The following is a 23,292-nucleotide window of genomic DNA, read 5'->3' on the forward strand; positions in this document are numbered from 1 at the left end:
ATTCAAAACAAAAGTGCAGATATTCTGTGTTTTTCTGGATGTTACATTATACAACAAGTGGCCTGACTACAATTGCATTATTAAAAACAGAAAATGCTGGAAAAACACGGCACATCTGGCAGTTCTTCCAGCATTTTCTGTTATTTCAGATTTCCTGCATCTGCAATATTTTGCTTCTATTTTATAATTTCATTATTTGTTTATTTAGATAATTTTGACGGGTAGAGTTACCACTTTGGTTGCAATTAGGAAATCTGGTGAAACTGCGCTTGAAATTGTATTGTTGTTCCAAAAGTGAAGTTACGGTTTAAGTTTCCACCTGAAGTATTTGCACAATCACAAGGTTAAAATCTTTCATTAAACAGAATAATCGTAATTGTTTATTTTCTTCGAATTTCTTCGATTTTGTAACATAGTACAATTTTCTTCATTTAGCTAAAAGTTGATTTATCATTTTATAATAGGCACTTTTAATAGGTATTGTGCCCTCTTCTTGAGTGATCTGATTTTAAAATCACTGAAAGTGAATTGAAAAAACTCTGAACCAGTTACTAGTTTCATCACACTAATGTCCATGAGTCAGTTTCTTAGTAAATTAACTAGTATGTAAAAACTTTTAAAACACCTAAATAAAAAAGGTAATTGTGAAGTGCTTCCTCTAATCAGTGGAAACTTGCCATCTTGTTATTTTGATCTGGAGGTGTGACCAGTTGTGAGAGCAGGCTGGTTTCAAGCAAAATAATTTTAAAATCACTGTACAATATTGCAGAAACTCATTTTATGCTTGATGTAATTTACACTTAAAATTACCTGATCTTTTGCACTGATTTGGTCTATTACACTTACTGTATGCAGATATAGATTTCTCTGAATTGATTTTATATCATTCTGTATTAGAAGTTTACAGAGAAAAAAAAACATTTGCTGCTGCAAATTATGAAAGCAGTAAAGCATTCAGCAGTCAAATTAACATTATACTGTCAGGTAAAAATCACATGATCTGTTCAGTTAACAGTAATATCTTCTAACAAATCTTCCCAAAGTTGAATTGTTAATGGAAGCACTTTCTACGTTATCCTTTTTTTATAAGCTTTTGTTCCTTTTTGTTTTTCTGAGTGAGGAGACTGAGGAGGCATCTTGAAATTTGATGCTGAAGAGGGTAAACTGCTGCTTTTAATGAAAAGTTCTTGCTTCTGTGCTTCTTTGTGCCATGGATTCATCACTTCAATAGGACTCTTTGTTTGCCCCAGTAAAAACTGTTCCCATTTAGGCAGATGTTCTTCAACGGATGCCCAGTATTTCATCTGGGTAGAACAAACAGAAACTTCACAAATAGCAATTGTAATTCTAAAGTCAATTATATTCTCCCAAACATTACAAACACATTTGCAGACAAAGCAAATTAATTATTAGAATAGAATTAAAAGAAACGTGGCGCTTTTATGTGCTAATATTTCTCATTATTTCCTCCCTTTCCCTTTCAGCCTTTTACAAATAATTTATTATTACATATAAGCCAAAGATAGAGTAGCCAATCTGCTTCTAAGGTTTTACCAATGTCTCCGTGTAGAGGGGACAACTGTTTTAAAAGCTCTTCGCGATGTGGAGGATTTTGGCAAGACTTCATTTATTCACCATTCTTAAGTGCCCTGAGATGCTACTGGTAGCCTTCCATGTGATCCAGTGTAATCCCTACAGTGATGTTGCCTCCACAAAAGATAGACAATAAATTTCAGGGTGGTATCTTGGCTCAATTCCCCCCTCACTTTTTAATGGTGTGGTCACTAAAATTGATTCAGTATTGCAATGTGGCTAAACCAATACATTCTAAAGTTTCAGTCCCATTCTTTTTAACTTGTTATTCTATTGGTGTGTTTATATGTTCTGGCATCCTATTAGCTCTAAAATAGCCGTGACATTTTCAATGCCCAATGTGACATGACCACTGTATCATTCAAACCATTGTGTTTCTCTTTTTCTAACAGACGGGAAGAAATGATAGATATGATTTTTAAAGTCTACAAAACTTAGAAGCTCATAAAATTAAAAGATCAGATTTGGATTAGGGATTTTTTTTGAGAAGCGTGTTTGTTTGTTATCTTTACCCCTCAAGTTCACATTGCTGTTTCTCATACCATCCAAAGGCAATCTGCTCCCCTGCATCTCTCCTTGTACCTTCTCACGCTGTCTGTAAAGTGACAAGTGCTGATTTGCAGAAGAAAACCGCAAAGCAGGTTTTCTTGACTTGAATCAGAATGCAATGCTTTTTTCCTTACACTTTGTAGTGTGCAGAGTACTGAGACAGCAAGTTTGATTTTTTTAAATTTAGAATTCTGATACGTATCAGAACCTCGAGTATGTGCTTCTGATCTGGTTTTTAAGTTAAAATATACCATTTTATCTTGTCTTCACCTCAAAAAAGTCACATTTTTTGATTTCTCCTGCAAGCTTTACTATTCCTCGCATCCACTAGGGGGCACTATACTACAGGTCAAGAAAATCACTACACACTCCTCTGCATACACACTCCTCTGCATTCATTATTTTAGGATTCATATTTTCAAAATTAGTATGCCAAATTAAAATGCTGGTGCAACAATAATACTAAACACAGAAAGTGGACATATACCTTGAGAGTAAGAACAGTAGGATGCAGATGTGTGCGTGCCCCGACTTTTAATTTATCTTCAGCTACTTCCAAATCCTACAAAATAATTCGCTCATTAATGAACAAAAATTCAGTAAAACATTTAATCATCATGCTTTATCACTTTGAAAATGCAGATTTTAATAATGACAGTTAAAATGTTCATTTAAAAGCTGGTCTAATAATTTAACCTCCAAACACATATCTGATTACTGTGGCTGATAATGCACAGTTCGTAGATCCTAGCCCGTGCAAAATTTGGTTCCTTGTATTAGACTTACCCATAATGAAGCTATATTTCATAAGGTCTTAAAGAGTTGTTGGGGGGTCACCGACATTTTGGGAAAAATGCTTTATACCAAAGCAGCTTGGTCATATAGTTGGAGACTATGCAGGTGAGATATTTTAACTGCCAGGCCTCACCAACATGTGGCTGACATCCTCCAGAGGAATCCGGCTGCCCTCGGCATCCCCAGGAGAGGTCTTGCGAGAGTGGCAGGGGACACTGCGGCATTCCTCGTGCTGCCTAAAAGAGCATTTCTCCTGGCCCAGAAAGGAAAGCAACGACAAATAATACGCATTTGATCCCCGTCATCTACCTGGCAGATCCTTACTGTCTTTAGCCTGGTGGGAAAGTGACATGTCCGAGATATAATTGCAATCTGTGGTAATGATATCATCAGATCACGATTACTTATTGAAAGATGAAGCCAATCAGTTTTGGGAAGGTGGCTTACCCAGAAGCCAGAGCATAAACTGCAGTTGGCAGGATCCAGGTAATTTTCCAGCAGGTAAGTAACCCAGAACATTTTGACTGCCCAAGCACTAGGTTTCTCTCAGGCAATTAGCGGCATAATCTCCCTCTAAAACGTTGCTGTGCCATACCTACTTATAGCAACTTGTATTACACAGCATATTCAAAATAATAAAATATCCCAAGGCACTTCTCAGGTGCATCACAAAGCAATATTTGACATCAAGCCACATATTGGGGGAGTTGACCAAAAGCTTGGTCAAAGTTATAAATTGAAAGGATTATCTTAGCGAGACAGAGAGATTTATGGGAGGAGTTCCCTAAATTTATCATAGAATCCCTACAGTGCAGAAGGAGGCCATTCGGCCCATTGGGTCTGCACCGACCCTCTGAAAAAGCATCTTACCTCGGCCCACTTCCCCGCCCTATCCCTGTCGCCCCGCAACTCCACCTAACCTGCACTCCTTCGGACACTAAGGGACAATTTAGTATGGCCAATCCACCTAACCTGCACATCCTTGGACTGTGGGAGGTAACCAGAGCACCCATAGGAAACCCACCCAGACATGGGGAGAACGTGCAAACTCCACACAAACAGTCACCCAGGCCAGAATTTAACCCGGGTCCCTGGCGCTGTGAAGCAGCAGTGCTAACCACTGTGCCACCATGCAGTTTAGGAGGGCACAGCTATCAATGGTAGAACAACTAAAATTGGGGGTGTTCCAGGATGGCAGAATTAGATAAGCACTGATGTCTTGAAAGGTTGTAAGGATACAAGAGATTTCAGAGATTGGGAGCGGCAAGACCTTGTTGGGATTTAAAGAAAAAAGATGAAAACTTTCAAGTCAAGGTTTGCTTGGCAGGGAGCAAATGTAGCTCAGTGTGAGCACAGGGAGATGGGCGAATAGGGCTTGGTGCAAGTAAGGACATGGACAGCTAAGTTTTAGATGACCTCAAGATTACAGAGGGTAGAATGTTGGAGGCTGACCAGGAATGCATAGGAATAGCCAAACCTTGAATTGACAAAGGCCTAGGTCAGCAGCAGACAAGCTGAAACAGAGGCAGAGTCGGACGATGTTATGGAAATAGATGGTCTTTATGCTGACACGGATATGTTGTCAGAAGCTCACTTCTGAGTCAAATGTGACATCAAAATTGAAAACAGCCTGATTTAATCACAGACAGTCGTCAGGGGGTAGCTAGTGAATGAAGTTTGTGCTGGGAATTGACGATAATGGCTTCAGTCTTCCCAAATTTAATTGGAGGACATTTCTGTTCATCTAGTACTGTACATCACAAAAGAAACCTGCTAATTTAGCAACAGGGGAGTTCAGAAACATGGCAGCAATTCTCCTAGAATGCTTGGCTGCACTGCTACCAGATGGTACTGTGCAGAAGTCGTGTCCTTTAAGATACCATGATGTGAGGTTGGGCAAAGAATTGTGCATTTAAATGAATAGGCTGTGCACAACAGAAAAAAAAAAGATCACTGGTGGCGAGGTAGAGCCGGGTGCCATCATTGTCATGTGAAAACTAACAATATCATAGAAACATAGACAATATAGGAGCAGGAGGATGCCATTTGGCTCTTCCAAGCCCACTTTGCCATTCATTATGATAATGGCTGATCATCCAACTCAATAGTCTAATCCCGCTTTCTCACATATCCTTTGATCCCCTTTGCCCTAAGTGCTTCTTGAAACCACACAATGTTTTGGACTCGATTGCTTCCTGTGTTAATGAATTCCACAGACTCACCACATCCACTCACCCCTTCATCAATTCTACCAGTAACATCCTCGAAGAATTCCAGTAGATTTGTCAAGCATGATTTCCCCTTCATAAATCCATGCTGACTCTGTCTGACCCCGCCACTGTTTTCTAAGTGCTCTGCTACAAAATCTTTGATAATGGATTCTAGAATTTTCCCCACTATAAATAACTCCCTGCTTTCTCTCGACCTCCCTTATTAAATAGTGGAGTTACATTAACCACCCTTCAATCTGCAGGAACTGTTCCAGAGTCGATGGAATCCTGGAAGATGACCATCAATGCATCCATTATTTCTAGCGCCACCTCCTTCAGGCCCTGAGGATTTATCAGCCTTTAATCCCATCAATTTCCCCAACACCATTTCTCGACTGATATTGATCACCTTCAGTTCCCCCTTCTCACGAAACCCTGCATTCCCCAACATTTCTGATGTTTTATTTGTGTCTTCATTTGTGAAGACCAAACCAAAGTATGTATTTAGTCGCTCAGCCATTTCCTTGTCCCCCATAATACATTCCCCTGCTTCTGACTTTAAGGGACCTACATTTTTATTCACCAATCTTTTTCTTTTCACATACCTATAGAAACGTTTGGAGTCAGTTTTTATGTTACATAGAACATTACAGTGCACAATAGGCCCTTCAGCCCCCGATGTTGCGCTGACCTGTGAAACCACTCTAAAGCCCATTCCCTGCAAGCTTACTTTCGTATATTTTCCCCTTCTTAATCAATCCCTTAGTCCTTCTTTGCTGAATTCGAAACAGTTCCCAAACCTCAGACCTGTTATTTTTCCTTGGCCAATTTAGATGCTACTTTCTTGGATCGAATATTATCCCTAATTTCCTTTGTAAACCATGGATTTATGACCTTACCCATTTTACTTTTGTGCCAGACAGGAATAAATAATTGTTGCAGTTTCTCCATGTGCTCTTTGAATGTTTGCCATTGTCTATCCCCTGCCATCCCTTTAGTAACATTCCCCAATTGATCATAGCTAACTCAAGCCCCATTTTATCATAGTTTCCTTTGTTAAGATTCAGGGCCCGCGTGTCAGAATCAACGACGTCACTCTCCATCTTGATGAAAAATTCTATCATATTGTGGTCACTCATCCCCAAGGGGTCACGCACTAGATTGCCAATGATTCCGTTCTCATTACACAGTACCCAATCTAGAATGGCCTGTTCTCTAGTTGGCTCAACATATTGATCCAAAAAACCATCCTGCATACACTCCAGGGATTCTCCTGTGATATTGTGGCTCATTTTAATCACTCATAATTACACTTGTTCCTTTAACACATGCATCTCTAATTTCCTGTTTAATGCCATTCCAAACAATATCACTACAGTTTGCTGGTCTATATATGACTCCCACAAATGCTTTTTGCCTCTTGCTGTTTCTCAGTTCTACCCATACAGATTCCACATTGTCGGAGCTAATGTCTTCCTCCTCACTACTGTGTTAATTTCCTCCTTAACCAGCAATTCAACCCCACCGCCTTGTCCTTTTTTTCTGTCTTTTCTCAATACAGAGTACCCCTGGACATTCAGTTCCCATCACTGGTCACCCTGCAGCCATGTCTCTGTAATCCCGACGATGTCATACCCATTCTAATAATAATAATAATAATAATCTTTATTGTCACAAGTAGGCTTACATTAACACTGCAACGAAGTTACTGTGAAAATCCCCTAGTCGCCACATTCCGGCGCCTGTTCAGGTACAGAGGGAGAATTCAGAATACCAATTCACCTAACAGCACGTCTTTCGGGACTTGTGGGAGGAAACCGGAGCACCCAGAGGAAACCCACGCAGACACGGGAAGAACGTGCAGACTCCGCACAAACAGTGACCCAAGCCGGGAATCGAACTAGGGACCCTGGTGCTGTGAAGCATCTATCTGTGCGATGGGTTCATCCATTTTATTGTGAATGCTCCGTGTGTTAAAGCACAAAGACTTAAAGCTTGTCTTTTTAACATTACTAGTCCTGCTCCCAATATTTTTCACTGTGGCCCTGGCTCTCGGATTATCTGCCCATCACTTTTCTTATTCCCGTCTTTTGTGTTTGTCCTTGTTTCCTCCTGACTCCTTGCATAGGCTCTCATTCCCCTGCCATATATTAGTTTAAACCCTCCCCAACCACTCTAGCAAATGGGCCCCCTAGGACATCAGTCCCGGTCCTGCCCAGGTGTAACCCGTCCAGTTTGTACTGGTCCCACCTCCCCCAGAACCGGTCCCAATATCCCTGGAATCTGAAACCCTTCCCCTCACACCATCTCTTCAGCCATGTATTTATCCGATATATCCTGCTATTTCTGCTCTGACTAGCACGTGGCACTGGTTGTAATCCTGAGAACACTACCTTAGAGGTCCGACTTCTCAATTTTCTTCCTAACTTCCTATATTCTGCTTTTAGGACCTCATCCCTTTTTTTTAAACCTATGTCATTGGTATGGATGTGTACCACAACCACTGGCTGTTCGCCCACCCTCTCCAGAATGTCCTGCAACCGTTCCTTTCAGATGATATTACCAAGGGCAGAATGTAGATTAGAAATGGATTTGTCCATGGATTTTTAAAAATTCTATTTTTAAATTCATTTACGGGATGTGGGTGTCACTGGTTAGGCCAGTATTTATTGCCCATCCCAAGTTGCCCTTCTGAAGGTGGTGGTGAGTAGCCTTCTTTAACCGCTACAGTCGGAGTAGGTACACCCACTGTGTTGTTAGGGAAGAAGCTCCAGGATCTTGCCCCAGCAACAGTGAAGGAACGGCAATATATTTCCAAGTCAGGATGGTGAGTGACTTGGAGGGGAAGTCCAGGTGGTGGGGGTTTCCAGGTATCTGCTGTTCTTGTCCTTCTGGATGATAAGTGGTCGTGGGTTTGGAAAGTTCTGTCTAAGGAACCTTGGCGAGTTACTCCAGTGTACCTTGCAGATGATACATACGGCTGTCACCGTGCGTCGGTGGTGGAGGGATTGAATGTTTGTGGAAGGTGGAGCAATCAAGCGGCTGCTTTGTACTGAATGGTGTCAAGTTTCTTGAGGAGTGTTGGAGCTGCACTCATCCAGGCAAATGGAAAATATTCCATAACACTGCATACTCACTCAAGCTTGTGCTCCAAGCACTATCCAGAAATGAGAGATGGTTGGACAGGAAGAAGATTGGAAAGGTTAGCCCCCAGCGGGCACAATAGTCAGGAAAGTCGACAAGAGAGTGGAATGGGGCAATTGGCATTGATGCTTGTAATGAGCCAAGTGCTTCAATGAGCCCTTTGAAGATTACCAAGGATAACAAGAGGGAGTCAAACCTGAGATGGCAGCACGAGAGGAGGAAAGTTGGAGAGTGCTGAAAAGGTTGGGGAAGGGAATTGGGAGGGCAGAGTACCCTTGACAGGAGAAGTGAAATCAGGCATTATGATAGAAGAGATTTGAGGGGGGGAAAAGAGAAAGCATTAAAAAGATCAAAAATGGAAATGCTGGACTTGGGTCCAGAGTAATAGACAAAATGCAAACATGAATGGACACACGTTGCAAGTTATTCGGGTCTACTTACAAAAGGTTGTATCAGGCAATAGAAGGAGTCCAAAGTTAAATTCAGAGGTGGAATAATGATGACTTACATGGGGCGGAATTGGCATGAAGTATCAATGAACAAAATTGGAGACAGGTGAAGCGAGTGAAGTCTAGAATGTGTTTGAGGAGAACATATTAAAGGATGCACTGATGGAGGTATTTTCATAAGAATAAAGGTCCATGAGGTGTACAGACACAGTTATGAAGTTGGAGGACATCACAAAATCCAAAAAGTCACTTGGGATGGAGGTTGATTTGCTTCCACTCTAATTCAATTGGCTCTCAAATGGCTGATAGTGTCCAGTGTGCCATCTGCCACATCAGAGGCAGGTGGTGTTTGAGGAGCTGGGTAGAAGAGTTGTTTGGAGGTTAATGGACAGCCTTTGATGCCTTTTCTTCGCCTACAAAGCCTCCCGATTTGGTGTTTGGTGGCTTCTCCATTTTGGTCAGTCACCAGTCAGGGTATGTTTGACTTCTTCAAAGATATTTGGAGGACATTGCTGGCGTCCTCTGGGGGACCTGCCAAGTTCGGAGCAGAGCAGTTGTTTTAGAAGTCTAATGTCAGACATACAAACTACAAGTCCTACCCAGTGGTGCTGGTTTAGAGTGACTCGAGCCTCAATGCTGGGCAAGTTGGCTTGGGAGAGGACACTGCATTTGAACTGCTTTCTTGCCACCAGATTAAGAGAATCTTGCAAAGACACCACTGGTGGTACTTCTCAAGTGTTTTGAGGTGCCTACTGTGAGTTCCCCAAAGCAAAAAGTAGCGCAGGAATCACTGCTGCACAGTAAACTACGATCGTAGGCTTGGATTGAGATTCTGGTCCTCAGTACTCTTTTCTTCAGTCAACCGAAGGCTGAGCTGGTACATTGGAGGTACTGAATATTCTGGACCAAAACAGACTGAAGCTGATAAACCAGTCAAACTAAACCAGTCATATACAGGCTGAGCACAAAATTGAAGTCTGAATTGCAGCAGTAATGGGGTAAGGGCAGTAGGCTGAACCAAGATACTTTAAATATTCCCAGAGAAGGAATAAAATGGGCAAATTAGAATTTTAAAAATTAAATCACTCCAGTTCGTAAAAGATGAAAAAAGTAACATAAGTTAGTTGTGATTAAAAGTGAGACAATTGTATGATAAATGTTAGACTAAGGGAGCTTTGAGGTTGTGGATTAAATATGTTAAGAGCACTGTAAAGGATTTTATGTATTATAGAATTTTAACTGCACAGGAGGCTATTGTACCTGTGCCCGTTCTCTTTTTATTCCTTTGGTAATAAACTTAAATTTATGGCAGCACCTGCCAACATTGAATCTGCAGGAGTGAACTTCTTGCCCATATGCACTTTATGCCCTCTAATCTTTAACTCACCGACCAGTGAAATTTCTCTCCCTTCGACCCCCCCCCCACCCCCCGATTTATCAAAACTTCTGAATTTTGAATATCTTTATTAACTCTCCTCTTAATCTTCTTTATTTCTAATGAAAAAAAGTTTCTCCCGTCTTTGCTCGTGTCTCATCTCTGCTATCTTTGTGAATCATTTCTGCACCTACTCCATGGACTTAATAATCTCCCTAAATTGACATATTTTCACCTCAGAACAAATAAGGAATGTTCCAAAGAACTAAGGGCAAAAGGTCAAGGACTTTGCTAATATTATTTGATATACAAACACATAAAATGTTTATTCATTAACAGTAATCTTGCATCAGATGGAGGAAATAACATTTCTGACCGCATTAACAGCTTAAAAGGTAAATAAAATCCAATGATATGGCTATGGCAGTGCAAAAAGAACAAATGATTTGAAGTTATGTACAAAGTTATAGAAATGTGAAGAATATGCAATAAAATCACCAGTCAATGCCTGTGACCTAAACTATACTTCATATTTTAACAAGCATTTTCTCATTGAATTTGTGCGTGCAGGAGTTATTTTAATTCTTCAAAAAAAGTGAGGCTGATGAGCTTTGTGCGATAGAAGCAAGCAGATTCAGAATTTTGCCCATATTTTAAAAATAGGCAAAAATAAACAACAAGGGCTTGGGCAACAATTACGTACTTTTAAAATTGATTCATTTCTTTCATTAGCTGACTCAAATTCAACTGCTTGCAGGTTTTTCTCATTTATCTGTCTTTCAAGTTGGTTTTCCATTTGCTGAAGCAGCATAGTTCTCAGGCCGAGTCTAGAGAAATCAAAAATGGAACACAAAATTGCACTGTTCCTGATTCATGTACAATTTCAAACAAAAATATGTTTTTGAAAAATGAGAAATCAATGGCAAAAAAGACTAATAGCTCAATCTACTGATTCTCAAGTTATTACGGCAAACTTTTAAATAATTAATTCATACTTCACATTGATTATACGTTCACTCAAGGAACAAAAACCCCAATCTTGGTCCACAAGAGGAATCAAAGATAGTATTTAGATTAAAAGATAGAATTAAAGATAGTATTAGATTAAAAGGAACATTGCCATAGAGTAGTAAGCCTAAGGATTGGGAGGATTTTAAAATTCAACAAGAAATCAATAAAGAAAGGAAGAAGGATAGGAGTGTAATGAACTAGGCCATAAAAACAGATTGAAAGTTTCTATAGATCTGTAAAAAGGAAGATTAGCAAGAATAAATGTGAGACCCTTAGAGGTGATGACAGGAAAAAGTTTAATGGCAAGCAAGGAAATGGCAGAGACATTAAATTAATACTTAAAACATTCTGGAATCAGTGGGGAACCAAGGGTCTAGGGAAAATGATGAACATAAGGATATTAGTGCCGGTAAAGACATGGCAATGGAGAAATTAATGGGACTAAATTCCAATAAATACCCTGGAATTGATGGCCTACACCCTGGAGATTTAAAAGTAGTGGCTAGAAATAGTTGATGCATTCGATGTTGATCCTCCAGAATTCCTAGATTTTAGATCAACCTGTGGATCAGAAGTGAGAGAAAATAAACCCATGACAAGAAAGGAAGAGGGAAACAGGTAACTCACTATTGGACTTGGGTTTATTGTCACGTGTAGCGAAGTACAGTGAAAAGTATTGTTCTGCGTATAGTCCAGACAGATCGTTCCATACATGAAAAACATAGGATATACGATAGATACACAATGTAACTACATAGACATCGGGTGAAGCATACAAAGTTTAGTACTACTCAGTGGAGAAGATGCGTGGAGAGATCAGTTCAGTCCATAAGAGGGTCATTCAGGAACCTGGTATGAATCTGGGAAGAAGCTGTTTTTGAATCGGTCACTGTGTTTCCTCAGACTTTTGTATCCGCTGTATTGATCAGTTAACCTGACAGCAGGGAAGGTGTTAGAATCCATTCTAAAGGACATGATAACAGGATTCTTAGCAAATCATAATATGATTGGGCAGAGCCAACACAAATTTATGAAATTTATTTTTGTTGTAATAACTTGTAGCGTGGATAAGAATGAAACAGTGGTGTAGCATATTTGATTCTTTCTAAAAAAACAATAAATAAGGTGTCACACACGAGGTTATTACACAAAATTAGGGTCTGTGGGATGAGAAATGTTAGCATGAACGGAGGTTTCATTAATAGAAAGAAAATATTAAATTGGAATAAATAGGCTGTTTTGGGTGCCAGGCTGCAACTAGTGGGGCGGGCAAGGCAAGGATTAGTGTTAGGGACTCAGGTATTTAGAATCTATGGGCGCAGTTCGCTGGCCTCGTTGCGCTCTCGCTCGAGCGAAACAAGGCTGGTGAGTAGCGGGAGGCTGAAAACGGGAACCGTGCCAGACGCCAAATAGTTTGCGATGCAACTAGCCAGCTGCTGTAGGCGAAATCGGATTCTCCTCGTAGCGTGGCAAGAAACCAATTATCACCACTTTAAGGTCTATTTACATACAATTAACATGAGCTATCCCACATCCAATGGCCTCCCCAGAAGTGGTCACGCAGGCGCTGATTAGTACTACTTTTTAAAAACGTAAACCTGGCAGAAGGGCTGCTGTGGGGAGCCGAGGTAGTGAGTAGCCATCTTTTCTCAAAGGCAAAGATTCCGGGGGTGCTGGGTTTGCCGCCTTAGTGCTCGGTGGGGGGTGGGGGACCTTCCGCAGGCTGGGCCGCCATGGGAGGCTAAGGAGACACTGGGGTGGGGGCAACCATGCGCAGTACCACCATGTGAACCCCTGGATCGTGTGACTCATTCTGGGGGCAACCCCTGTCCCTGCTCATCTGCCCCACTGACCACCCACAAGCCCCACCAACTGCCGAGGCCTCTGGCCTGGAGGATGAGGGCTATTGCTTGTAAGGAATTGGCAATCGTGGTTAAGTGAGCATTTCACACAACCCAACTGGATTCCCGTGGGTGGGTGGGCCATGTAGCATGTGGGAATCATTGCCTAGCATCCCAATCAGACCATGATGCCTGGACACTGTGCCTGAACACTGCAGGAGGCAACACCACACATGCAGCAGCCAACACCTGAACACCCAGGGGACCAGCGCCCACTCCAGGTGACGTTATGTGTGGGTGCCTGGGGTACAGGGTCTGCGGCCGGGAGTACATGGACAGGGCGTTCCGGAAAGGGGGGAATCAATGGGGGAATGCAGGGTCCTGGGGTGTGAGCCGCTGTTTGTCAGTCTAACACCCTCTCCCAATTCCTTACAGATGCTGAACGATAGGGACGGTATTTTGGACCACGCAGAACTTGCCCTAGTGGTGCTGCTGCTAGACCGAGCGGTCAGACACCAGAGTTGGCGGCAGCAGCATCTGCAGTTGCTCAAGGAAATGGCCCTTGTGCCAGACCCTGCACCACACCCCGAGGACCCAGCTGCCCAGCAGGCCCAAGTGTCGCTGAATAGATGATGGGCGTGTGCCGCAGGAGGCTCCGCCTCAACAAGGAGATGGTGCGTCACCTGTGCCACGTCCTCGCGGACTTGGTACCACATGGAGGAGGAGGGTACCCACTCCCCGGTGACCATCAAGGTCACCACAGCCCTGTTCCTTTACGCCTTGGGATCGTTCCAGGGCCCGAGTGGGACCCGTGTGGCATTTCGCAGGCACAGCCCACAGGTGCATCTGGCAGGTCATGGATGCCCAGTTTGCCTGGGCAGAAACCTACATAAACTCTGAAATGGACCAAGTCCAACAGGATGCCTGGGCAGCAGGATCCTCCACCATCGCCGGGATGCCCCAGGTCCAGGGGCTGATAGACTGCACATATGTCACCTTGCATTCACCGGGCCATCTGGGAGTGCCCTATGTTAACAAGAAGGGGTTTCACTCCCTGAAGATACAGACTGTGCATAACCACCACAGGTGCACGCTTCTCAGAGACAGCTACACCCTGGGCAGTCAGTCATCCCAGACCTCTTCGAGGAGTATCAATGGATGGGCGACTGGCTCTCAGGGGATAAGGGGTACCCACTGAAGACCTGGCTAATGACACCAGCAGAGGCAGGAGACCGAAGTGGAGACCCAATACAACAAGGCCCATGTGACCACTCGGGCTGTCATTGAGCGGTGAATCTGTCTGGTCAAAATGCAGTTCCGATGCCTCGACTGTTCCAGGGGTGCCCTTCAGTACACCGCCCGGAGGGTCGCCTACTTTGTGGTGGTCTGTTGTGTCCTCCACAACCTGGCGCAGCAGCATGGCGACGTCCTGGAGGTTGGGGATGAGGAAACATGTGCCAACCGACGAGGAGAACGAGGATAATGAGGCAGCCCTCGACCAGCAGGGACTGGAGGACGATCTCAGGGAGGAACCGGAGGACCAGCCAGAGGTTACAGGACAAGCGAGGGTCCGGCAAGCCGGGAGGTCCTCATACTCGCCTGCTTCGCATAGGATGTGGCCTGATCCAGCTTTGATGCCTTACCCTTGTAAGGTGGGAAATGGAGGGGGGGGGGGGGTGTAGTTATGTGTTACATCACTCCAGGGTGCTGGGTCTGCGTCGGCACTGTCAGCGGGTCACTGTCGAGGGCAGAGGGTGATGATAACTCGCAGCAAGCTGAGCGCCAGTGCTCCTCAATCTATGCCAGTCTGACCCCTGCCTGTCTGCTGAGTGCTCGTTCACACCCATCACCTGCACGCAGTGTGCCAAGGAGGGGGGGGGGGGGGGGTGTCTGGAGAGATGGGCGTAGGATTCGTAGGTTGGCTCACATTGTGGAGGAAAGTGACAGAGGCGTCATACTGGTTTTGCTCAAGTGTTTTTAAATATGCCACAAATGTCATATAATTCCCCACTCACAAGATGGTCCCGCACCACTCTCCCCAACACCTTCGCCCCCTCACCCCCGACCTCTCTCTCGGTACCCCAAGTGAACCCCTTGGCCTTCTTAACTCTTCCGTTACTTCTAGGTGTCTCCCCAGGACGCACATCTGAGGTGGAGGCAGCCAACTCTTCACCACGTCCAATGGCCTTCAATGCCCCTGGCGGGTGTCCTCTGGGGCCGGAAGGCCCCGGCGCACTTGTCGACAGCACATGCACAGCCGTGCCGCCCTGACCCATGTGCTGACGTCAAGACGTGGCTTCATCAGCGGGGTGGAACTCGGGGGAAGCTGGTGGCCACTGTTGCTAATTCATGGCATGGGCCCAGGTTGGCACCCAGTGCCCCCTCCTCCCAGTCGATGCTCATAAGGCACTAGGATTCACCTTGGGACAGGGGAGTCGCTGGTTTGACCCTGGCTCCCCTGCATCACCTGGACCTTCCAGCCCTGGCGGCTCCTCAAAGTGTGCACCAAGGTGTCGACGCCTTTGGTGATGCTCCTCAGTAATTGGGCCATACTCTGCAGCGCTTCAGCAATGCCCATCTGCGACTGGGACAAGCTCGACAGTGCCTCGGCCATTCAAACCTGAGAGCGGGACATGTCCCACAGCATCTCCTCAAGGTCAGCCTGGTACTGGGTAACATTCTCCAGCGAGTCGGACATTCTGCCAAGACACACATCCATGGCCATCACCGACTGCGACGCCTTGAACACCTTCACTATTGCTACCAACATCGTGCACCAGGCCCTCCACTGTGGTCTCTTCATTGGCCTCGGTGCCATGCATTGCCAGTGACATCTCCTGTGTCCGTCGTCTCTGAGACTCCTCCAATCCGCTATGGACCTGCTGGAGTCTCGCTGACACCTTCCTCCAAATTTCCTGACGACACCCAACATCTCCATCAGCTCCAGGTAACCGTGTACCAGAGGCTCAGCATCAGGTTGTGACCCAGCTGGGTCCTGGGATCTAGCAGACCTCAGACTGCTGTCTCGCCTGGGAGTTCCTGCTCCACCTCCACCTGATGTGCATCAGCAGTTGTGTGGTCCTCACCAGATTGTGCTCCAAAGCCTGACAAACGTTTCCCACCGAGGTAAGTGTATCTGCGCAGGTGGAGGGTCGGGATGACAGATGTGACACATCGATCGCATCTTCCTCGGAGCTCTCTTCCGAAGTGTTGTCACAGAAGGCTGAAGAGGGTGCCGCCCGGGATCGTCCGTCATCGTCGGCTGGAGGATCTGTGGGAGAATGGACATGTGGTCAGTGGGAGGGATGGGTCAGTCAGTGAGGCAATAACAACCCACGTCTTCCGAGTGGGGCCAGGTGGTTCCTCACCTCTGCCACTTCCGCCAACCTCTGCGTTGGTGACCGTTCTGTCCTCAGCCATCCCCGTCATCTCCAGGGCCAGTTCCTCAAAGGTGGTCTGAAGTCCGACACCCCGCCGCCGGTCTGGGCCCTCTCCTGACGATTGTGCGAGATCTTCTCCTGCGGAGAGAAAAAGAGGGCATCATTCGCCACACTGAAGGAAGGGTTGGGGGCAAGGGGGGGTGGGAGATGGTTAAAGGGAGAGGAGAAGTGAAGGGAGGATTGTGAGCCACATGGATTCTCGCGTGGGGCAGAAAGGTATCGGGGGAGGTGATTGCATTGGTGTCTACTCACCCGTGCTGCCCGGTGTAGGTCATTGATCTTCATTCAGCACTGGAGGCCAGTCCTCCTGGTCACGCTCCCAGAGCTTACCGCTGCCACCTCATTCTAGGCAGCAGTGGCTGCCCTGTGGCTCACCCTCTGGGACTTTTGGGGGAACAGGACATCCCGCCTGGCTTGGGACCGAATCTTGGGGCCGTTCTTCTCGGCACCCTGGTTGGGAGCTGACTGGGGTTGGCTGTGCCAAGAGTTGTTTAAGTGCTGCTCGACCTTGTTAGCGGGGGACTGGCGAGTGCGGTCCTGCTGAATCGGCCGGCGAGCCTTCATTTGCACTGAGAAGCCCGCGGGGCCTCATTAAAGCGGATCAATTAACATTGAATTCTGCTGTCAGCGTCGCTAGGCCGAGCATTGGGAAGCACGTGCCAATTCCCACTCGCTACCACACTCGAAATCTTTCTGGGGAGTCGCGCCCTATATCAATTATGTAAATGAAGAGATTGAGTGCAATACATCCAGATTTTCGGACGATACAAAGTTATGTGGGAAAGTAAACAGTGGGGAGAGTTCACAGCGGTTGCAAAAGGATATTCACAAGTTCAATGAATAAGCAAGAACACGGCAGATTAAATAATGTGGAGAAATGTGAGGGTTATCCATTTTATCTAAATAGAAAAAGCAGAAAATTTCTTAAATGCAGAAAAAGGGAAATATTGACTTTTAAGAAGGATCCAGTGTCCTTGGCACGAATCACAGAAAGTTAACAAGCAGGTATAGCAAGCAATTAGGAAAGCAAATTATATATTTGCCTTTATTACAAAGGGATTGGAGTAAAAAAGTAAAGATGTATTTCTGTAATTATATAGGACCTTAGTGCACCAGGTGCAGTCTCACTATGTCCAGTTTGGGTAACCCAAGGAGTGTAACAAAGTTTCCAGGCTGATTCCTGAGATGAGGCGTTAATCTTATGAGGAGAGGTCAAGTAGACCCGGCCTACATTCCCTAAAGTTTAGATCGAGGGGTGATTTCATTGAAACATAACATTGTTAAGGGGCTTCACAGCATAGATGCTGGAAGGATGCGTCCCCTGGCTGGGGAGTATAGAATAAGGGGTCAACCATTTAGAACCAAGATAAGAGGAAAAGTCTTGACTAAGAGTTGCGAACTTAAGAGGAACTCTATTCCAGAGAGATATGGATGTTCATTCGCTGGGCATATTCAAGTCGGAGATGGTTAGATTTTGATTACTAAGGGAATCAAGAGATATGAGGATAGTCTGGGAAGAAGCAGCCGAGGCCCAAGTTCAGCCATGATCTTATGAATGACAGAGCAGGCTCAAAGGGTCAAATGTCCTACTCCTATTTTTGTATTATTCATTTACGGTATTATTCATTTACGGGATGTGGGCGTCGCTGGTTAGGCCAGCATTTATTGCACATCCCTAATTGCCCTTCAGAAGGTGGTGGTGAGTTGCCTTCTTGAACCGCTGCAGTCCTTGTGGTGTAGGTACACCCAATGTGCTGTTAGGGAGGGAGTTCCAGGATGTTGCCCCAGTCCATTTTAGATTCCAACTATATTTTTGGGCATCCCAATGTATCTGGGCAAAAACTCTCTGCCTTTTCACCACAAGTCAAGCAGGCCTATGGCAGAAGAGATGCTAATTACATGGGAATTTGGGCTCCTTTCAGAAAAACTGGAACTTCTCGAACATATATTTGTCATTAATCCTCATTCCATTTAGAAGCAGTCTTGTTGCTTTTTTTGTTGTTGTACATTTGAATTGATCACAATGCCCAAAGTGTATTCTAACCAGTGTAATATAAAGTATCTGCATAACCTCACACTGTACTCTATTGGTTTTGTCACAATGTTTAGATATTGAACGTTATGCATCTTCTGTTACCTCCAGGCCCCTTTCCATATCTCCAACTGAATTTATTGCATGTCGTCTTTGCATTTTTGTTCAACCGAGGTGCACTATTTTATATTTCTCAATTAAATTTCCAATGTCATGTCTACCCTACTACAAAACCGATTTAAATTTTCTACAAATATTTTATTTTATTTTCTCTTTCTGCAATGGTTGGGAGGAAGGAGATAGAGTGCAAAGGACTCCGCAGAGGACTCATCAGATTGGCAGGATGCGACTAATTGAATTTGCCAGGGATCGATATGCAGCTTTTCATCACATACTTATGGGCTATTTTTAAGTCTGACCAAGAAACGAATGCTACCAGCATCTCAAACATCAGCTTCTAGATTTCCACATTTAACTGTGCATACAAAAAACAAACAAAGAAATGTACAGCACAGGAACAGGCCCTTCGGCCCTCCAAGCCCGTGCCGACCATACTGCCCGACTAAACTACAATCTTCTACATCGGGTACCTGGGAGTTGCTGTCAGATTTCTATGCAAATACTGGTTGAGTTGTTGCTGGGGTCAAGTTATTTTTACAGCAAAATGTGACTTGGAAGGAAATGGGTCAAGTTTGCAGTGGCATTAGGAGGTACAATACATTGTGTGGATTGGAGAAGGAAGTTATAAAGTGACAACGTGACACAGCAAAGTAAATAAGCAAAACTATAGCAGATGTGAGTTTGATGTGGGGAATTATGAAGTCATTCATTTTGAGTCAGAGAAATACAAATCGGTATGATTTCTGTGGAGAATGGGATTTAGTTCTCCATGTGCAACAATTACTAGAGGCTAGTCCATAGGTACAAGGGGTGATCACTAATTGTTAGTAAGCTACTTATGCTTATAATCACAAGACTTAATTTTCTGTGACACGTTTAATGAGAAAATATAGCAAGTTCTTAAAAGAGGAGGCTAAAGGCAAGATGCCAGTTTCAGAAAGTTAGAAGTGGATCAACGCAACTCAGCTAACAACTTTTGGATATTCGCATTTCGACTGCGTGTCTGCTCCCCACTGTAGGTTGTTGTGCCTTTTACCCATAAATAACAGAGTGCACCATTAGCCTTGCCATTATCTTGACTGCAAATTTTGGCCATTTCTACGAAGCTGATGTTGACAAAAACCATAGGTAATAGAATAGCTTTAATATCAGTTTTTAAATCTGGGATCATATTCCCTGATACATCACAACCATTGTGCTACTATTCATGGATGATATTTGTGGTGAATATAACTGTGACCACATTAATCAGTGGTCTAGCATCTATGCAACTGTTTACTGTATTTAACTTTTTTTTTAAATTGATGGTGTAGAAATGTATTTTTGTATTCCCAATATGTCCAAAGGCAATTATATATCTGATCCATAATGGTGGTTGAATACATTTCCCCTCTGGGGAGGGTTATATATATTTGAATAATTTATATTGTCTTGTTATTAATTCTTCTGAAGAACAACTCATGCACCATTTGTATAACCATTTTAAAAGAAAAAGAAATTCACACTTAATTTGGTTTGTTTAGTATAAGCAATTGCCAATAGAACTGCATTTGAAAGCACCGGTGATGAAAAATTAATTGAATAGATAGTATGAAGTTCACTGGGGTGCCAGATGATACAAGATAGGCAGAGAAAAATATTAGATAATTCACAGCAAATTCTCCACCACGCAAGTTCACAATGAGAGGAATGTGCACAACCCTTAAAAAATAAGAAAGTCTGACAAACTGGTTTGCTCACAACTGCACCAATAGAAAAGCAAACTGGTTTGCTCACAACTGCACCAATAGAAAAGCAAAGTACAGTTTCTGCTGGAATTCTGAAATAAAAACAAAAGTGCTGGACACACTCAGGTCAGGCAGCATCTGAGGAGACAGAAAGAGTTAACGATTCAGGTTTGTAACCAAAAAAAAAATCAAACTTAAATGACAGCAACTACTTATTAAGCCAAAGACTTAAGATTTATTGACAGGCAGAGATTGAGGTGTACAGGTCCACAGATCACTGAAAAGTGACAACGCAGGTGGATACGAAGGCAAAAAGGCATACGGCATGCTTGCCTTCAACTGTCTATCATAGAATTTACAGTGCAGAAGGAGGCCATTCGGCCCATCGAGTCTGCACCGGCTCTTGGAAAGAGCAACCTACCCAAGATCCACAACTCCGGGTTGCCCTTAGTGTTGGGTGGGGTTTATGGGTTATGGGGACAGGGTGGAGGTGTTGACCTTGGGTAGGGTGCTCTTTCCAAGAGCCGGTGCAGACTCGATGGGCCGAATGGCCTCCTTCTGCACTGTAAATTCTATGATAATCATGAATTCTATGAAACTCCACCCTATCCCCATAAACCAGCAACTCCACCCAACACTATGGGCAATTTTGGACACAAAGGGCAATTTTAGCATGGCCAATCCACCTAACCTGCACATCTTTGGACTGTGGGAGGAAACCGGAGCACCCGGAGGAAACCCACGCACACACGGGGAGGATGTGCAGACTCCGCACAGACAGTGAGCCATGCCGGAATCGAACCTGGGACCCTGGAGCTGTGAAGCAATTGTGCTATCCACAATGCTACCGTGCTGCCCTATAGAACTGCCCTATACTCTATGGAGTATAAAAATTGGCAAGTCATGCTGCAGCTTTCCAGAACCTTAGTTAGGCCACAATGGGAGGCACAGTAGCTAGCACTGCTGCTTCACAGCACCAGGGACCCAGGTTCGATTCCTGGTTGGGTCACTGTGCAAAGTCTGCATGTTCTCCCTGTGGCTGCATAGGTTTCCTCTGGTTTCCTCCCACAAGTCCCGGAAAATTTGGTTGTTAGATGAATTGGACATTCTGAATTCTCCCTCAGTTTACCTGAACAGGTGCGGTAGCGTGGCATCTAGGGGATTTTCACAGTAACCTCATTGCAGTGTTAATCTAAGTCTACTTTGACACCAATACATTATTATTTAGAATATGGTGTACAATTCTGGTCGCCACACTACCAGAAGGATGTGGATGCTTTGGAGAGGGTACAGGAGAGGTTTAGCAGGATGTTACCTGGTCTGCAGGGTATTAGCGATGTGAAGAGGTTGGATAAACTCTGATTGTTTTCACGGAAACCTAGGTTGAGGGGGCGACCTAATAGAGGTTAACAAAATTGAATGGCATGGACAGAGTGGATAGTCAGATGCTTTTTCCCAGGGTGAGAAAGTCAATTACTAGGAGGCATAGGTTTAAGATGTAAGGAGGAAAGTTTAGAGGTGGAATTAAGATGCAAGGTGAAAAGTTTAGAGGTTGAGATGTGTAAGACAAGTTTTTTTTTTTACAGAGAGGGTGGCGAGTGCCTAGAACCCACTGCCGGGGGAGGTGGTGGTTGCGGATACAATAGCGATGTTTAGGAGGCATCTTGGCAAATACATGAATATGATGAGAATAGACCCCCGAAGTGCAGAAGGTTTTAGTTTAGACAGGCGCCATGATCGGCGCAGGCTTGGAGGGCTCAAATACCTGTTCCTGTTCCTTTGAACTACCCCCAAGGTACAAGGAGAACCTAAGTTTACCTTAATTCACTTACATTTCTTCATGACGCTTGCTCAGTTCAACTTCATGGGCTAAATAAGACATTTTCATTTCATGAAGTTTGTGTTTTCTTGTGTTGAAAGTAAGCCAACTCTTTATTGATGAATCTCTGAAATGTTATCTACTGGTGTAAACAAAACAGGAGCAGTTAATGCCAAGCTTTCACTTGGTTCTTGACAGCCTGGATCTGCCCCCCCCCCCCCCCCCCCCCCCGCAGACCAAGGCCGGATAATCCCTGGTTTATAAACGATTAAACAGTTCCGTTAAACCGACAAATGTAAAGTGAGTCTAAGAAGGAAGCAGTTTATGTTGTTTTATTTATCGCCATGCTCCAAGTTGCGAGCCGACCCTTACCATGCAAACTCCACCCCGCCTATCGCACTCGGCCCGGCCTGCCGGGGGCAGGGGCCCAGTGACGGCGGATCCTGGCCTCGCCCGCCGGGGGAAGGGGCCCAGTGACGGCGGATCCTGGCCTCGCCCGCCGGGGGAAGGGGCCCAGCGGCGGCGGATCCTGGCCTCGCCCGCCGGGGGGGGGGGGGGGGGGGGAAGGGCCCAGCGGCGGCGGGCCCGCGCACAGAATTCTAGCACCACAGGGGATCCGTCGCCATGGCAACCCCTAGGTGGCAGCTCAAGACCGGTAAAAGCAGCTCCAGTCACACTCGCTGGTTTACACTTTAATTCTGTTTCAGTCCTTTCCCTTCTCCCCCGGTAAGGTGCTGCCTCTGAACTCGGTTGTGCTCAGCCAGCCGGGCGGCAGAGATAATGACATGCTCGACCCTGAGGAGAAGGTTCACAATCCAGATGCGCTTTTCCACGGCGGCAAATTGCTGCACTTGGCAGAGAGATTTGCTATTTAAACACCAAATCCAGCAGAAGAGGGTTGAAATATGTGACTTGCTGCTCGGCTCTCTTGAACAGCTGCAATCTCTTGGTTTAAGTACACCGCAAACATTGTAAAATTAGTAAATAATCACAACCAAGAGTGGGATTGCCAACTCTAACTCTGTTTGGGAGGCATTCCTGGAGGTTTTATCATGGGATAGCCTGACCATGTGATATGCGATGATGCCACGTCTGATCTTTTGACATCTGCACATGTTATTATATTTACCTCATGACAGTTGGACAGCCTGTAACTGAGTATATTTGTTTCTGGTTTTGCACAAGAT

General features: G+C 44.6%; 1 protein-coding gene across 9 annotated transcripts; it reads right to left on the minus strand.

Annotated features, from left to right (window-relative positions):
• Positions 1 to 763: 763 nt before the first annotated feature.
• On the minus strand, positions 764 to 23,152 carry cep15 (centrosomal protein 15). 9 transcript variants are annotated; one of them, XM_072472361.1, is made up of 6 exons: positions 22,119 to 22,247; positions 11,586 to 11,687; positions 11,465 to 11,499; positions 10,819 to 10,942; positions 2,630 to 2,704; positions 764 to 1,304 (listed from the first exon to the last, which is right to left on the minus strand). In XM_072472361.1, exons 4-6 carry the CDS (start codon positions 10,924 to 10,926, stop codon positions 1,068 to 1,070), a joined length of 420 nt encoding a protein of 139 aa, XP_072328462.1. In that variant the 5' UTR covers positions 10,927 to 10,942; positions 11,465 to 11,499; positions 11,586 to 11,687; positions 22,119 to 22,247; the 3' UTR covers positions 764 to 1,067. The 9 variants fall into 9 exon arrangements, with proteins under 9 accessions (XP_072328462.1, XP_072328458.1, XP_072328459.1 ...); XM_072472357.1 differs by lacking the exons at positions 11,465 to 11,499; positions 11,586 to 11,687 and adding an exon at positions 23,022 to 23,152; XM_072472358.1 differs by lacking the exons at positions 11,465 to 11,499; positions 11,586 to 11,687 and adding an exon at positions 22,795 to 22,969.
• Positions 23,153 to 23,292: the final 140 nt, after the last annotated feature.

Source organism: Scyliorhinus torazame, chromosome 13 (assembly GCF_047496885.1).
Source record: "Scyliorhinus torazame isolate Kashiwa2021f chromosome 13, sScyTor2.1, whole genome shotgun sequence".
NCBI classification, from domain to species: domain Eukaryota; kingdom Metazoa; phylum Chordata; class Chondrichthyes; order Carcharhiniformes; family Scyliorhinidae; genus Scyliorhinus; species Scyliorhinus torazame.

Coding starts and splice junctions, on each gene's coding strand:
- cep15 (XM_072472354.1), bottom strand. CDS start 11,647: ATGCATCAACTATTTCTAGCCACTACTTTTAAATCTCCAGGGTGTAGG. Junction 10,943..11,585: donor TGTAGGCCATCAATTCCAGG/GTATTTATTGGA, acceptor TGATTTCTCTAG/ACTCGGCCTGAGAACTATGC. Junction 2,705..10,818: donor GAAATGAATCAATTTTAAAA/GTACGTAATTGT, acceptor ATTATTTTGTAG/GATTTGGAAGTAGCTGAAGA.